At 35.8% G+C, this 13,693-nt stretch overlaps 1 protein-coding gene across 9 annotated transcripts in view; it reads left to right on the plus strand.

Moving 5' to 3' along the window:
- Ranbp17 (RAN binding protein 17) overlaps positions 1-13,693 on the plus strand; it is a 353,366-nt gene that overhangs the window by 71,125 nt on the left and 268,548 nt on the right. For all 9 annotated transcript variants that reach the window (XR_010041092.1, XR_010041091.1, XR_010041093.1 and 6 more), the window contains one exon: positions 7,364-7,469. Coding sequence is in view for 6 of the 9 variants with exons in the window: in XM_063230765.1 (XP_063086835.1) it covers positions 7,364-7,469 (106 nt within the window). In the remaining 3 variants the exon portion in view is untranslated. The remainder of the gene's footprint in view (positions 1-7,363; positions 7,470-13,693) is intronic.

Here is a 13,693-nt window from a genome sequence, read left to right on the forward strand (position 1 = left end):
TATTGAAGTTAGTACTGATTATAATAAGAGATAATTTCAGAAAGAGTGACTATGAGGTAGGAACCAATACCTCAGAAAAATAAAAGGAAATAATCTGAAGGATAATGGATAGTTGCATCTATCCATTTGATGACATAAGAGGTAAGAGTGAGTGATTTTATGATAACTAAAATGTTCTGGCAGAAGACATGAGGAACACAAGGAATGTCTTCCCCACATTTCAAGGCCCAAGATACAAGAAGCTTGGAAGAGAAAGCATCTCTTGAGTGACTATTTGTAGAGGAAGTAGTCTTTAGGGGAAAAAAAGCTTCCTTTAGGGGAGAGTTTTATTATAGACCTTTACATTGATCAAAAACACTTTTGAAATACACAAGACAACTTTATGAATACTTTTTTATGTAGGCTTTTTATTGTTTTACCTTTTTCACTAGTTGTACGTGTAAAACTGGAATCTGTTTTGTGAAGGGTTGCTTGATCAAAATTTGTATTTTTGTTTTTAATCTATTATACATTGCTAATTTACAAGATTCCAAAATTGGTCTATTTTGATTTATGCATTTATTTTTGTGATAGATTAAGGAATATGGATACTTCTGTGCGCACGCGTAATCACTTTTTCCAGTGCCATTTATTAATGTCTGTCTTTCTCCGGTATCTGATTTTGGCCTCTGCCAAAAATCAGATAGCTGAAGGGTCCCCTCCCCACCCCGCATCCTGATTTCTTATGTTGGTCAGCATGTCTGTTTTTACTGTAGCTTTGTAGTGCAGCTTGAATTCTGGGATTGTGATGTTTCCTGTCTTGTTATTTTTACTCATTATTGCTTTGGCTCTTCTGGGTCTCTTGGTTCCATGTACATTTTGTGGTTGGTTTTTCTAGTTCTGTGAAGAATGCTGTTGGTATTTTGATTGGACTTACAGTGAATGTTATTTTTCATCATATTGCCATTTGGCAGTACGTTTTCTGCCTACCCAGGATGAGGATGGGATGTCTTTCCATTTTCTGATGTCTTTACTCTCTTTTTTTCAGAATACTCTAGTTTTGTGTTATAGAGATCTTTTATCATGTTAAGTCACAGGTATTTATTTTTTGAAGCTATTGTGAATGGAATTTATTTCTTGCTACTTATAGATTTAGTAAGCAAATAGTTGATATAGAAAATGTTGATGTTTATTGTAAGTATTCCGTATATATTTGATATTTTATTGATATTTCATTTTTCTGCTGAGTGGACATAATATAACAAGAATCTTCTGACAAATAGGTAGAGAAGAGAGGAGGCAAGTATGATCTCCCAAACAAGAAATAAAAGTACATGTGCTGTCAGTGTGAATGAGGTCCATATATGGAATGTGCCGTTATGTATGAAGACTGCCTTAGGTGTGAGCATTTTGTTTACTCCCCATAGTTTCAGCAGTTTCTTTTGCTGATTTTTAGTTTAATTCCACTGTGACTCAACAGTTTACAATAAATTATTTTAGTTTTTCTGTATTTCTTCAAGCATACTTTATGGCCTTATGATGTGGCCTATTTTAGAAAAAGTTCCATGTACAGCTGAGAAAAATTTGTCATCTGTAGTTGTTGGATAAAACACTCTACAGATAATTTGTTAAGTTCATTTGTTGAGGAGTAGAGAATGTCTTCACACTTACCAGAGTTTATATTTTATAGCATATTTTGAAGGTTTACTTGTCATGCATTGCTAAAAGCTTCAACAACCAACAAATAATGCAAATTATGTACCAGTTTTCATATATTTTGATGGTACATAAATTACTTGAAAGTTTGAAACAAAGCTTTCCACAAAGAAGCAAATAGCAGCTAAAGTGTCAGATTTTTTTTCTTTTTTGACAGGTCTTTTTGTTGTCAAAATGTAGGTAATTTTGAAGGAAATCAAATCTCTTTAATATCATTGTCCTAAAAATCTCAATACCACATCTGTCATGTTTCCATAAACTTTTAGATTCTGACAGAATGATAAAGTCCTGCTATAAAGACTTTTAGTTCACATAGTGAGTTGTCATGATAAATATGTTTTTAAGTATTACTATTGATGTATATAGAATGTTTTCCTGTATTTTATTATTAGTGTATTTTAAAACATCTTGTAGCATACCACCCATTATAATTTCCAACATCAAATCACAATGTTGACATTCTGTCCAATTGATTTCACCCCTTGGAAGAACTTCATAACATTTTCTGACCTAGTTCTAACCTTGGATCATTAGGGTATACATGACCATTCCTTATTGTATTCTTCTCTGAATCAAGGTCTATATTGTGTACTTGTCTGTCTGTCATACCTCTATTGTCATATCTGTCACTTATTGCTAACTCTTTGACTTACATGATCCAGGTCATCATCAGTAGCCAAGTCACCTGATGACTCACTCTAAATCTTCTTCAAAAGTTGTGAAAGTAGAGCTTCATGAGGCATTATATTGACTTGGGCTAATTCTACAAGAAAAATCAAAAGAAAACATTAAATAAAGAATTAATATACAAAAATATAATGTGACACATAACATAGGTACCACACCCATTTATACTTTGACATGTGTTAATACATCTTGCTGTTCATTGTATGAAGTGTGTAAACACACGTCCTGTATTCCTCCAGGATAGCTGTTGAGATGCACAAATTGGCCACCTTTACACTAAAGTACCTGTTTTCATTAGGCATCTGCAACCCAGTATGAGAAGCCTATTAAAATAGTATACTGTGATTGCATTGATGTTTATTTGTCCTTTTATGTCTAGTGTTTGTTTTATGAAATTACTTGCATGAACATTCAGTGCACATACTTAAAATTACTATTAGTTCATATTGAATTGTTCCCTTTACTTGTTCCAAAAGGTACAGATGGGGATGGGGAGCAAGTCCACATCCAAAGTCCAACAAGCCAGACATTAAGTACCACAGTTCTACTTTCAGCATTCTCAGATATCTATGGCAAGTTACAAACTTCAAAGTGTTTGGTTGGCCGCTTACCTACAGCAGTTCTGGTTGTTATAGCTCCTATGGCTTCTCTCTTGGGTCCACTTTGCTCTCTCCTTACAATTTTCCTCAGATGATCCATGTTCTTGGCTTCTCCAAACTTTGGTGTATTCACTGCCCCTTGAGTTTCACACACCACCCTCTCAAGGGCACACTACACTACCTGGCCTTGATAGCCTGCTTCTGAAATTTGGTGGAAGCCTTCTTGACCTCACAACTGTTGCATTCTGCATACACCTAAAAACAGCACCACGTGGATGATGCCAAGATCTGCTCCTTATGGAGGTATACTCAGGCTTCCATCTCTTTTGGTTGTAGAGGTTAAGTGCACATGAATCAGATTCTAAGGAACAACTTCTCTATACCTTTGCCATTCTGGAACATGGTGCTTTGGGACTGTCTTCTCAAAGTAAAGTCTTTCACTTTTGCAAGTTTGAGGTTTCAAAGAGGGGAGTCATGCTGCTTCTTGTGATGCACTCAGGTCATCTTTTGTTTTCGCCTGTTCTTTTTCAGGAATCAGAATCTTCTCTACTCTCTTTTGGCAGTCAATAGCTTTACTAGTTCTTCCTTTCTGGTCAAGCTCACAGTGTTTTAAATCATTTTAATGGCCTCTTTGCTCTTGATTCTGAATATAAATCTGGCTGAAAGCCCCCAACAGTGGCTGTACCATTACCTCAATTGTAGACTGTCTTGACATTTCTTCTGCCAAATTAAGTAGTCCATTCTCCTTAATCTCTCAGTCTTAGGCAAAGTCTCTGGACACATACAAAATGCAGACAGACATTCTGCCACAGCATAATACACATCATCTGGATTTAGCAGCCAGTACCATCCTTCTTCATAGAAGTAACCTCTTAATCTAATCTTTACCAGCTTTCTGGTCTTCTGAGGTTAGAGTCTACCATATAGTGCAGCCTAAGGCATTCCAATGTTACTTTTTCAGCCAAGATCTCCAGACCTTTCCAAACTCTCCACAAGCCATTCCCAGAGGTTCCTGAACCACATGGTCAAATATAGTCACAGCAGTGGCTTCACTTCTAGTACTAAATTCTATCTTAGTACTTTTCTCATTGCTGAGACACAATGCCTGACACCCAGAGTTAAAGGAGGAAAGGTTTATTTAGCTCACAGTTTGTTGAAGTTTCAGTCCATTGTTGACAGATTCCAAAGCAGGGTGGCTTGGCAGAGAACAGTTTTTCATGCTTTCAAGGCAGCAAAAGCAACAAGGAAAGCGGAGAAAAGACTCTTTCTGTCCTTTATGTTGTATGGAGGTTACCTACCCTAGGACTGGTATAGGACTCACTCCCTTAATCCTAGCCAAAACTACTAGACCATTCAGTGAACTGATTTACGAATCACATACACTTAATTCCAGCATTGTACACTCTAGATTCAGCCATCTCTGAAAAAGTACTGTGATTACATGAGACAAATCATAACAGTCTTGTCTTTAAATCCTGACAGTTTCTCCTCAGATTGGTTAATCGTGATGCCCATACTTTGAATTGACTTTTTCATATCTAGGTTTTTCTGATTGATTCCTTTTCACAGTCTCTTAGTTCTTGACTAAACTGGACATTGATGGCATTGTCTTTACTTCAGTCAGTGTTTTGCTTATGATATTTTAAAATTGTTGAATATTTATTAAATCATTTGTTTATTTGCATCCTCTCTTGAGTTCACAAACAGTCTCATGCATTTATTTCTTCTTTGATCTCTACAAATATGTTAATCATTTGTTTTTTGGATTCTTTGCATTACTCTTCCTTTTATCCCAGTGCCTAAAGACTATCTTTTGGGGAGCTAAGAGTTTTGGGGGTTATCTAGTTGCCTTGTTTTCTCATATTTCCCATGTTTTTTGTACTGAGAGTTACAGATAAGGTATAAAACTTACTGTGGAGGTCTTTATTTGTGTATGTCTCCCTGTGATGTGACCTTGTTTTTAGTTATGTTTCAGTGTTCATCTACCAATTAAAACTACTTAACATAATGAGATCAGTCCCTGGGACTGCATTATAAGGAGAGAACTGCCAAGTTATATCAGTATCTGCAGGACCAATCACATAAGTCATATAATTTAAAAGGTTTTAAAAATTACACCATTGTTTCACTAACTGTGTTAAGACAGTGAAGAAGTGTTGAGGATAATTAGGCGATGAGGGGCTGGGAATATAGCTCAATGGCACAAGTGCCTGCCTGGCAAGTGCAAGGTCATGAGTTTGATCCCTGGTACCAAAAAACAACAAACAACTAAAAAAACTAGTCAAAAGAATACTGTATTTGAGAAGCTAGTGTATATACATTATATATATTATATATATATAATTTATAAATAAGATTGGGATAAATAAGAGGGAATTAGATTCATAACTCATTTAGTATTTTAGATAAGCCATAAATGATGATTAAACAGTGATGTAGAAGATGAGGGAAATAGATAAGATCAAGAAAAGGGAGAAAGTACTTGAGAAAGAAGTAAAGAGCAGAAAAAGAGATAGTAGCAAATGAAAGAAAAGAAATAGGATATTGGTTATTTTCATATATGGAATGGAGGCAGTAGAGAAGGGAGTTTGAAAGGTTACTTGCCAGCTGGAAAAAAGAAGGGGAAGGGAGATATAATTGGGGACTGAGGGAAGTTGAAAAAAGATTGGAACCAATATGCTGATGGAATGCTTGGGTTTGAATGGTCAATACATGACTTTTGGTGAAGGTTAACCTGACATGAAAGATACTGTAAACTAAAGCAATAATTAATAGTCTCCATTTTACAAATGTAAACTCTGCCCCAAACTAGTTGAAAGGAGAGAAAACACACGCAGAGTACTTAGTCCTATGTATACTTAAAATTGGACCAGTGTTTTCTTCTAGTTTATATAAAAAATGGAGAGACCTTGTCTTGTAGCATTTGCTGGGGACTCAGCTCCATTCCTCTAGTTTTGGTGTGTCAAATGATTCTTGAACGGTTCTCCTCCAATGACTCACTCTGTTGCCTACCAGTGAATAGAGAGACTGGGCATTCTAGTTGGACACTGAGTCTGTTTTTTATTCCCTTTGTATGAGAATTCTGTTTGATTTCAGCTTTATTCCTTGTGGGCATGTCTAGCTGGGGCATTTTCCCTGTCTTATGATCAGGCAACTTAAATTGTATCAGAAGTGGGAAAGGCATGGAGGTCAAGGACTCAGTCTTCCACTGATCTCTGGAGGGACATCCTTGTTCTGTGTCCCCTTCCCTCCCTAATAATCCCTTAAGCTGCTTTTGTCAGTTCTTACCATGCCTATCTGAGTGTGCTATGCAGCACTTCTGAACATATCTCCTCTCCATCTGTCTGCCTGCATCAAACTTCTTTATTCATAAAGAATAAAAGGCATCTCTATCTGCTCTGAAAAATCAGTGGCATTTAAAGTTCAGGGAGGGCTATTCTCCCTGGAATTCAGTAGCATTTGGGGGACCATGGGATAGAGTTCACATAGCCATAGATCTTAATGGCTTTTGGTGAGTGATGAGAGAGATTTCATATTAGGATCCACCTAGTTCTGGAGTGTTTGGAGGGCAAGAGGTAGATGTTAGCAGCTTTTGGGGGAATGAGTGGAAGAGTGCCTACTCTGGCACTGTTCCAGTGTCTTCTGTCCACCCTAGATTACTTTAGTTACGGCCGCTGCATGCCCTGTGACTCACTTCCATAGATCTTTCAATGCCTAGTTCTGGATCCCTGTAACTTTGGTTCCTAGGGTTTGCATCCTAATTCAGTCACTGCCTCTGTGTAATTCTCTGGCTTATGCTTTTCTTTGTCTCCTGATCTAAGGAGGTCTTTTCTTCAGAATATCACTGGGCTCTTTTCCAGTGGGAATAAAGGTAAAACAGGTAGGCACTTGGCAGTGGCAACCAGGCTGGGAATCATTTTCAGCAGCCTGGAAGCTGCTGCTGCACTTGGCTTCTTTTCTTAGGTGATTAGATCTTTTCCCAAGCTGGTGTTTTGCTAGACCTGAGCTACCAGCAGTGCTGGGATCAAGCAGTGTAAGCCTTTTTCTAAACACATCTGATACTAGAATTCATCTGCTAGGTGACTGCTTCAAATTACCTTCCTATGTTTGATGTCCCACCCCAATCCCTGGTTTCTGAGAACTTGGTGATCTTGGTTAGCATCTTTCAAGCATCTTGTGAGCACCATCTCACCTGAGATAGTGTCTCTGTTTACACTGTCTTGATTAACTTAAAACCCATTCTCCACTTTCTTTCAAGAACTGTTCACAATAGCTTATCATTATTTGGAAGAATAGATCATTTTGCTAATTTTGGAATTTTATGAAAAATAAGCTTATTTATATCACTCAAGTATATTTCTTTCTTATTATATATTATGTAGGTCGTCTTGCATGGCTGGTTTACTTAGTTGGGACAGTTGTAGGAGGAAGACTAACGTATACCAGTACAGATGAACATGATGTTATGGATGGAGAATTATCCTGTCGGTAAGTAACAATCATGTAACTTACAAACATTTATATAGTTATAAAGAAATTTAGTTATTAATATTACAAGCTAACATACTATATTTTGTGTGTTCCTTTTGATAAAGGTAGTTTTTTGTTTTGTTTGGTGAGAAGTTAGTTTTCTTGGATTGATGAGAAAAACCAAGACTTAGAATTTGATTTTAGAGGTTTAATCTCCAGTGATAGGCCTAAGTATTGTTTTAGGTATTTGTGCAAATGATGCACTCGAGATTTAGTTTTGCTTTATATGGTTTAGGATCTGATTTGGTTATATTGGAATGGTGGCCGATGGGTTGATGTACATCAAATGTAATAGGTAGTCAATTCAATGCAAACTTTCATTGTGATTTTTCACTGAATTTTTCTTATAATGACCACAGCTTTACTTATGAAGCAATTGCATTATTCTCTGTTTCTATCCTAAACTCAAGAAAATTGCTACATACAAATAAAACAAATGAGTTGATCTGCCATATTTTATTTTTAATAATACTGTTCTTTATTACAGAGTTGTACATGTTTTTACTAAAGACTTAAAAATTGAAAGTAAAAAAGTCTATATGAATTTGATGATTACCAGTGTTGTTTTAGTAGCCTCTTGGAATTTTTTAAATTACTGTATGTATGTGGGTATATGTACACCAGATGTATGTTTACAAATTTTCATTAAAACAAAAATTGTGAGGGGCCAGGAATATACCTCAACAGTAAAAGTGCTTACCTGGCAAATGTGAGGTCATGAGTTTGATCCCAGGTTTCAAAAATGTTATGATTATATTTCATAAACTAAAATGGAGTTTATACATGACTCATTCTGGGCTCTTGCAAGAATCAAATGAATTACTAGATTTTTTAAAAAAATTGTAAAACAAATGGGCAAATAGTAAACAAGTAATGATACGTTGCACACACATCTTTTTAAAATCAAATATAGTACCATATTATGATTATTAAGCCTAGACATGAAATATTATAAGTTGTTCCATAAATTAACTAGATCCTTACTTTTGGAATTTTAGATTCTCAGTTCTTTCTTATTGTGAATTGCTTTCAAACAAATGCTGTTTTAGCTATCCTTGTAAATTGAAAGAATTTCATTAGTGTTCATTTGTAAAAGTTCTGTATTTGATCATATGTTTGTAGCATTTTGAAAGCTTAAAAGTTTGTAGTACTATCTGACCTTTAGGAGGAGTTACACCTATTGAGCATCTATAATCTGAAAACCCCAGATCCAAAATCCTCCTAAATCTAGAACTTTCAGTTCCAACTTGACAGTTAAAAAGTTTTGAATTTTGAAGCCTTTGGATTTTGGATTTTCAAGTTAGGGATACTTAAACAGAAAAGTGTATGCAAATATCCCCCAATCCAAAAAAAAAAAAAAAAAATCCCTGAAATCTGAAATTGTTCTGTTTTTAAACATTTCATATAAGGAATACTCAGCTTGTATCTGTCCTTCAAACTCAAGACTATGAGAGTTGTTTTTCAGTGGTTAAACACTGGATAATAGGAAATATATATATATTCAAAAGAAACTTAAATGCTTGCAATAGGTATACATTCTCATTTTAAAGGGAGGAATAGGGGATAGAAAGGAATGAAACCAAAGCAAGATGAAAGCCCTCAGGGCAAATGTTAAATCTTGCAGCTCCATGTATGTAACACAGGGGAAGTTGTGATGAGATGTGAACTCCAAAGGTCTTGAATACACCACCCCTTCAGCCTTGCATCACACATGTTGGGTAGGCTTTGCTTGCTGCCTGCAGTTTTCCTCAGCAGCCTTTCCACCTTTCTGGCATCTCCAGCTTTCTGGGATCTCCACTACACCTTTTACATCACTCTCACAGCTTTACACATTGCTCTAGAGACACATTGTTTGGTCTCCCAGAACTTCCTTTGAAATTTGGATTAAAGTCTTCACAACCTTAACATTCTACACGTCTGAAAACCCAGAACCATGTAGATGACACCAAGCTCTGCCACTTGCTTGAGCAGCAGCCAGGCTCCTTTGGACCATGGGCTGCAATAGCATGGCCTCCTTCAACCATGGCTGCAGGGGTCTCTTGGGTGGCTGTAGTTAGAGAAACACTTCCCTAGGTGACTGTGAATAAGCAGTGAGAGTCGCTTTGAAAAGCAGAGTCTTTCAAATGAATTTATCCTTTTTATGCTTTTGGGACTGCAGTGAGTGTCATGTGGCCAGTTCCTGAGATGCCTTCCAATCATCTTTCCTATTTTCTTGATGTACACTTGTTGACTTTTTAATGGTAAACTTTTCATCAACCTGCTCTCTTTGGCCCCAACTCTGCAAAGTACTTCTCTTCTAATGAAACTACAAACTTCAGATTACCCAATTGTGCTCTTTTTCCTCCTGATTCTCACCGTAAAGCTGGCAAAAAGCACCCAGTAGTAGACAAAAGACAGCATAAATATTGGGCCGCCTTGAAATTTCCTCCACCAGATTGATTAGTCTGCCATCTTTATTTATTTTTGTTGTATGTTAATTTTTTGCTTCTTTCCTTTTTATTAGTATATGTTTATGATACATAATAAATACATGTATTGTGGAGAATTGATATGTATATATTTTACTCCTTTTTACTTCCCCTTTCCCTTTCCTGTCTTTAAATTCAGCATCAATAAAGTCTTGGGGCATTGACAAAATATAGACATTCTTGGCTAGAATGAAATACTCATGGCCTCTAGTACAATTTTCAGTACAGTCTTCATTCCCCCAGAAACCTCATGAGCCTGGTTTTTCCTTTCTGCATACTCAGATACAGTCTTAGCAATGGCTCAATTCCCAGTATCTGTTTTCTATATTAGTCACTTTTCAGTCACTGAGACAAAATACACAACACTGGCAACTTAAAGGAGGAAAAGTTTATTTTGATTTACATTTTAGAGGATTCAGTACATGCCAAGGTAGAAACAGCATGTCAGAGGGCCTTGGTGGAGGGAAGCTAGTCAATCAGTGGCAGCCAGGAAGCTGAGAGAGAAGTTAGGGGAGCCGGGGACAAGAGTACACTCTTTCAGGTCACATCTTGTGTGACCTGCCTTCTTTGATGAGGCCCCACCTGTGAACCTATACTTTTAGGGGAATATTTAGATTAACCAGGTAACAGTTTCTTTGCTTGATTTCATCCCAGGATATTAGTAATTCTTTTTTTACAAAATGAAACAAAAAGATAGAAATGATATAGAATTTCAAAAAAAAAAATTAGGAAATTAAAACTAATTAATATATTGCATATTGTTATCTTAGAAGTAGTTGTTTAGGTTATAAAATTTAGGCATGAAAAATGGTCAATCAATCAAACAATGAAAACATAGACTATTCCTTTGATGAATTTACAGGGACTAGCAGTAATCTATCTTGTATATACATATATATGTATATATGCACACACACATACACACATATATATATGTGTATATATATATATACATATAATCCTTTGCCTTCTTTGCCTTCTCCTTTCCCCATCCCAGTTGTTAATTCCTTTTGAACACTTTCCTTTTCATTTTCACAATATGTGTTGTACATTTTGGATCTTATTCTTTCAGTTTTTGTTTTTGTTTACTTTGTTTACAATACACATGTAAGTTTGATTCATTTCACTTATGAGTATGCTCTCAAGTTGCATCCATTTACCTACAAAGGCCTCAAATTTATCCTTATTGGAGAGCAGTACTCCATTGTATAAAAATACCACATCCTTTTTTTCCATTCTGTGGTTGATGGGCATTTAAGTTGTTTTCAAGATTTAGCTGTTACAAATTGTGCTGCTATAAACATGGGTGTGCATACATTGCTGTCACATGATGTTTTCAATTCTTCTGGGAAAACACTCAGAAGAGGAATAGCTAGATTAAAGGGATTACCAATCCTAGTTTTTTGAAGAATCTGCACACTGATTTCTATAGTGGTTGTATCAGTCTGCACTCCCACCAGCAGTGCAGAAGTGTTCCTATTCCCCCATAGCCCTGCCAACATTTGTTACTGGTTGATTTCTTGATGGCAACCATTCTTTCTGGAGTGAGATAGAATCTGGATGTTGTTTTAATTTGCATTTTTCAAATGATCAGTGATGTTGAACGTTTCTTCATGTATTTATTTGCCATTTGTATTTCTTCATCTGAGAAGTGTGTATTCATCTCAGATGCCCATTTTTGGATTGAGTCTTTGAATTTAGAGACCAGATGCTTTTCCATTCTTTATATGTTCTAGATATAAGTCCTTTGACTGAAGGACAGTTGGTCAAAATTGTTTTGCATTCTGTGGATTTTCTTTTCACTCTGTTGGTGATTTCTTTTGAAGTGTAAAAACTTTTTAATAAGATGAGATCCCAGTTGTTGATTCCTGAATGGTTTCTGTTTTGTTCGTGAGCTCTTTGCCTTCCCCTATTATGTTTTAAAAGCTTTTTAATTACCTTGTCTTCCCATAGATTTAGCGATTCTATTTTAATATTTAGATTTTTGATCAATTTGGACTTTAGTACATGATAGAAACAGATATAGTTTTTAGTCTTTAGCATGTCAAAAGCCAATTTTTCGGGGTTGGGGATTTAGCTCAGCAGCATAAAGTGCCTGCCTTGCAAGCAGGCAGTCATGAGTTTGATCCCTGGTGCCAATAAGAAGGAAAAAGACACACACACAAAAAGCCAATTTTTCCAACACCATTTATTAAAGAGGCTTTCTTTTAGTGAACATGTTTGACCCCTTTAATAACATAAGGTGGCTGAGTGTCTTTACAGTTTTAGCCCGCATCTTCTATTCCATTGTTGCATAGGTCTGGTGTGTAGTGCCCCCCATCTCCCATTATGATGGTGGTTTATCACAGGAGCTCTGTAATAGAATTGAAGTCAGGGATTGTGATGTCTCCTGCTTTGCCTTTGTTGCTCATGATTGCCTTTGCTATCCTAGCTCTCTTCTGTTTCTAGTTGAATTTTAGGAAATTTTTCTGTAAATTTATTAGGTATATTAATGGTAGATTGATTGGGATTGCATTAAATCTGTATAACAGTTTTAGGAGTATGGCCATTTTCACAATGTTTGTTCTTCCTATCTAAAAACAAGGAATATCCTTACATTTTCTAATATCCTCTTCAACGTCCTTTTTAAGAGTGTTATAGTTTTCAGTATATAGATTGTTTACTTACATCCTTTGTTAAGTTGATTCCCAAGTATTTCACTTTTTTTAATGCCTCTTTGAAAAGTGTTATTTCCACAATTTTTCTTTCAGTGAGTTTCTTTTTGTACAGGGATGCTATTGATTTTTGAGTGTTGACTTTGTATCCAGTACATTGCTGAATTTGCTTATCAACTCTAGTAATCTTTTGATGGAATTTTGGAGATTTTCTGTATAGAGTATCATGTCATCTGCAAGGAATAATAATTTAACTTTTTCTTTTGCTATCCCTATTCTTTTTGTTTCTCTCTCTCATTTAATTGCGGTGGCTAATGTTTCCCTCAGAACTATATTGAACAGGAGCAGTAATAGTGGACATTTATGTCTTCTTCATGATTTTAGAGTGAAAGCTTTCAGTTTTTGTCTATTTAGTATGACGTTGCCTGTTTGTTATAGGTGGTTTGTATCAGATTGAAGTAGAGACCATCTATTCTAATTTTCTGTGGAAAAAAAAGCTTTTTTTTTTCATCTATTGAGATGATCATGTGATTTTTGTCTTTGGCTCTGTTGATGTGGTGTATTATATTTGTTGATTTGTGTATGCTGAACCATCTTTGCATTCCTGGGATGAATTCTGCTTGGCATAGTGTATAATCTTCTTAATGATTTGCTACAAACTGTTTGCTAGTATTTTATTGAGAATTTTTGCATCAATATCCGTTAGAGTGATTGGCTTGTAGTTCTCTTTTTTGGTTGGATCTTTCTCTGGTTTTGGTATCAGAGTAATACTTGCCTCCAGCAATGCATTAAGGAGAGCTGCTTCTCTTTCAATTTCATTGATTCAGCTTTGGTAATTGATACATTTCTAGGAATCTTTCCATTTCCTCTGTGTTTCATAGCCTGTGTGAGTAAAGATTTTCAAAGTAGATGTTGGTGATCTTCTGAATTTCTACAGTAGTAGATCTGTAGTAATTTCACCCTTTTCATCCCTCATTGCATAAATTTGTGTTTTTTCTTTCCTTTTCTTAATAAGATTGGCTAGGGTTTTATCTATTTTACTTATTCTTTGAAAGAACCA

The sequence above is a fragment of the Cavia porcellus genome, unplaced genomic scaffold, assembly GCF_034190915.1.
Source record: "Cavia porcellus strain 051 isolate PalLab524CR breed Dunkin Hartley unplaced genomic scaffold, mCavPor4.1 scaffold_19, whole genome shotgun sequence".
Classification (NCBI taxonomy): domain Eukaryota; kingdom Metazoa; phylum Chordata; class Mammalia; order Rodentia; family Caviidae; genus Cavia; species Cavia porcellus.